General features: G+C 37.0%; 1 protein-coding gene across 1 annotated transcript in view; it reads right to left on the minus strand.

Annotated features, from left to right (window-relative positions):
- Positions 1–942: 942 nt before the first annotated feature.
- SPC25 (SPC25, NDC80 kinetochore complex component) overlaps positions 943–1,503 on the minus strand; it is a 13,055-nt gene continuing 12,494 nt past the window's right edge. The window contains exon 6 of the mRNA XM_006867011.1: positions 943–1,067. Coding sequence (XP_006867073.1) covers positions 943–1,067 — 125 coding nt within the window. The remainder of the gene's footprint in view (positions 1,068–1,503) is intronic.

Genomic DNA, 1,503 nt, shown 5'->3' on the forward strand with positions numbered 1-1,503 from the left:
TGATACAATTTGATGAACTTGACCTATACCTATGGATGTAGTAACTCAAAAAGAGGGAACAAGTCTTTACAGCGAGGATCATTCCCACCTCTTCCATACACAGAATAGACAGGGATGGGCAACTTGGACATTGGCTACCTAAAATGGGGGGCCTACAAAGGCAAGAATTGACTGGCTTAACAAGCTTTCAAGAGGGAAGCTAGATTCATAGGGCATGGAGGAAGGTAGAATCTCCACTGAGTAGTATAGGATCTGTCTAGGCGGGGCTGATGAAAGGAAATGCGGATGCATCTTTTGTTATACAATAGTAAACAACTGTTATCAGGACTGCTTGTGAGGAGGGGAATGATTAACTTTGCAGTCTAAGAGTGGAGGTCCCTGGGACCATCAAGGGAGAAGAGCAGAGTACGAGACTCTACCCAGAGAAGCAGTGATGCCAGAGATGGAGAAATGGAGTGGCTGGGGACTTTAGACCCAGAGAGGGAGAGGGGCTGTGTCCTGAGGACCAGGGAGCAGGCTTGTAGGGTATACCCTTTGTTTGGTTGATGATGCATGGAGGGGACTGTAACCATGGCAATGAAACGACATACGATAGGATGAATGTAAAGCTAATGTTCTCCCATATACACTATCACATAATTCACAATAACAAATTAAAAAGAAATGAAAAAGCACGCAATAGACTAATTGTCTATCATTTTGAAAAGAACACAGATTGCTTTGTAAATTTTCTTTCCAAAGACTTTAATATAAAATAACTTAACGAAATACACCAGTTATAAAATTTTAGACTGTCTGCCTTTTAGTTTCTGGCTAGTGGGTTCAAAGATAATAATAACAACATTACAAAAACATAAAAAGATTATACATAGGAACATAGATAATGGGAATTCTTTTTAAAAGAGAGATACAAGGAAGAAAAAGAAACAGTTTTTATATGCATTAATTATAAACCATAGCAGTAAAAACTTTCCGAACATTGGCAAGAAAGGCTGAAAAATTGTTGGTCTTCCTTAAATTCTCCTGAAATTCTGCCAGGCACTCAAGATGGGGAGAACTATCCGATACTAGAAGAAAAAAACGAAGAGAGTTTGAGTAAGATATTTTGTGTGTGAAAGAGAAACAGCTCTAGTTTAGATGTTCTCATCTGATTTGATTTTCAATTCCATTTCATTGAAATACTACTTTGAGCATAAAATGATAAAATGACATGATTTTCATATTACAACTACCCTTTAGACGTTTTCTTCCTTTGAGCTCTAATTTTTTTGTAATTTCTAAACCAGTTTTCTTTGTAAAACTTTAGACTGACCTGCCTTTTAGTTTCTGGATACTGGGTTCCAAATAATAATAACAATAACTTTCAGTGCCAGTCTTTAATAGCTTACAAAATGGAAAGAATAACCTGAAATTTTACAAGTGAAATGGATGTAACAACAGATGTAATGAAAATCTGGTCATTATTCCAGGAAGGGTATTTATAGAGCCTACTCTGGTAGCGTA

Source organism: Chrysochloris asiatica, unplaced genomic scaffold, assembly GCF_000296735.1.
Source record: "Chrysochloris asiatica unplaced genomic scaffold, ChrAsi1.0 scaffold00099, whole genome shotgun sequence".
Taxonomy (NCBI): domain Eukaryota; kingdom Metazoa; phylum Chordata; class Mammalia; order Afrosoricida; family Chrysochloridae; genus Chrysochloris; species Chrysochloris asiatica.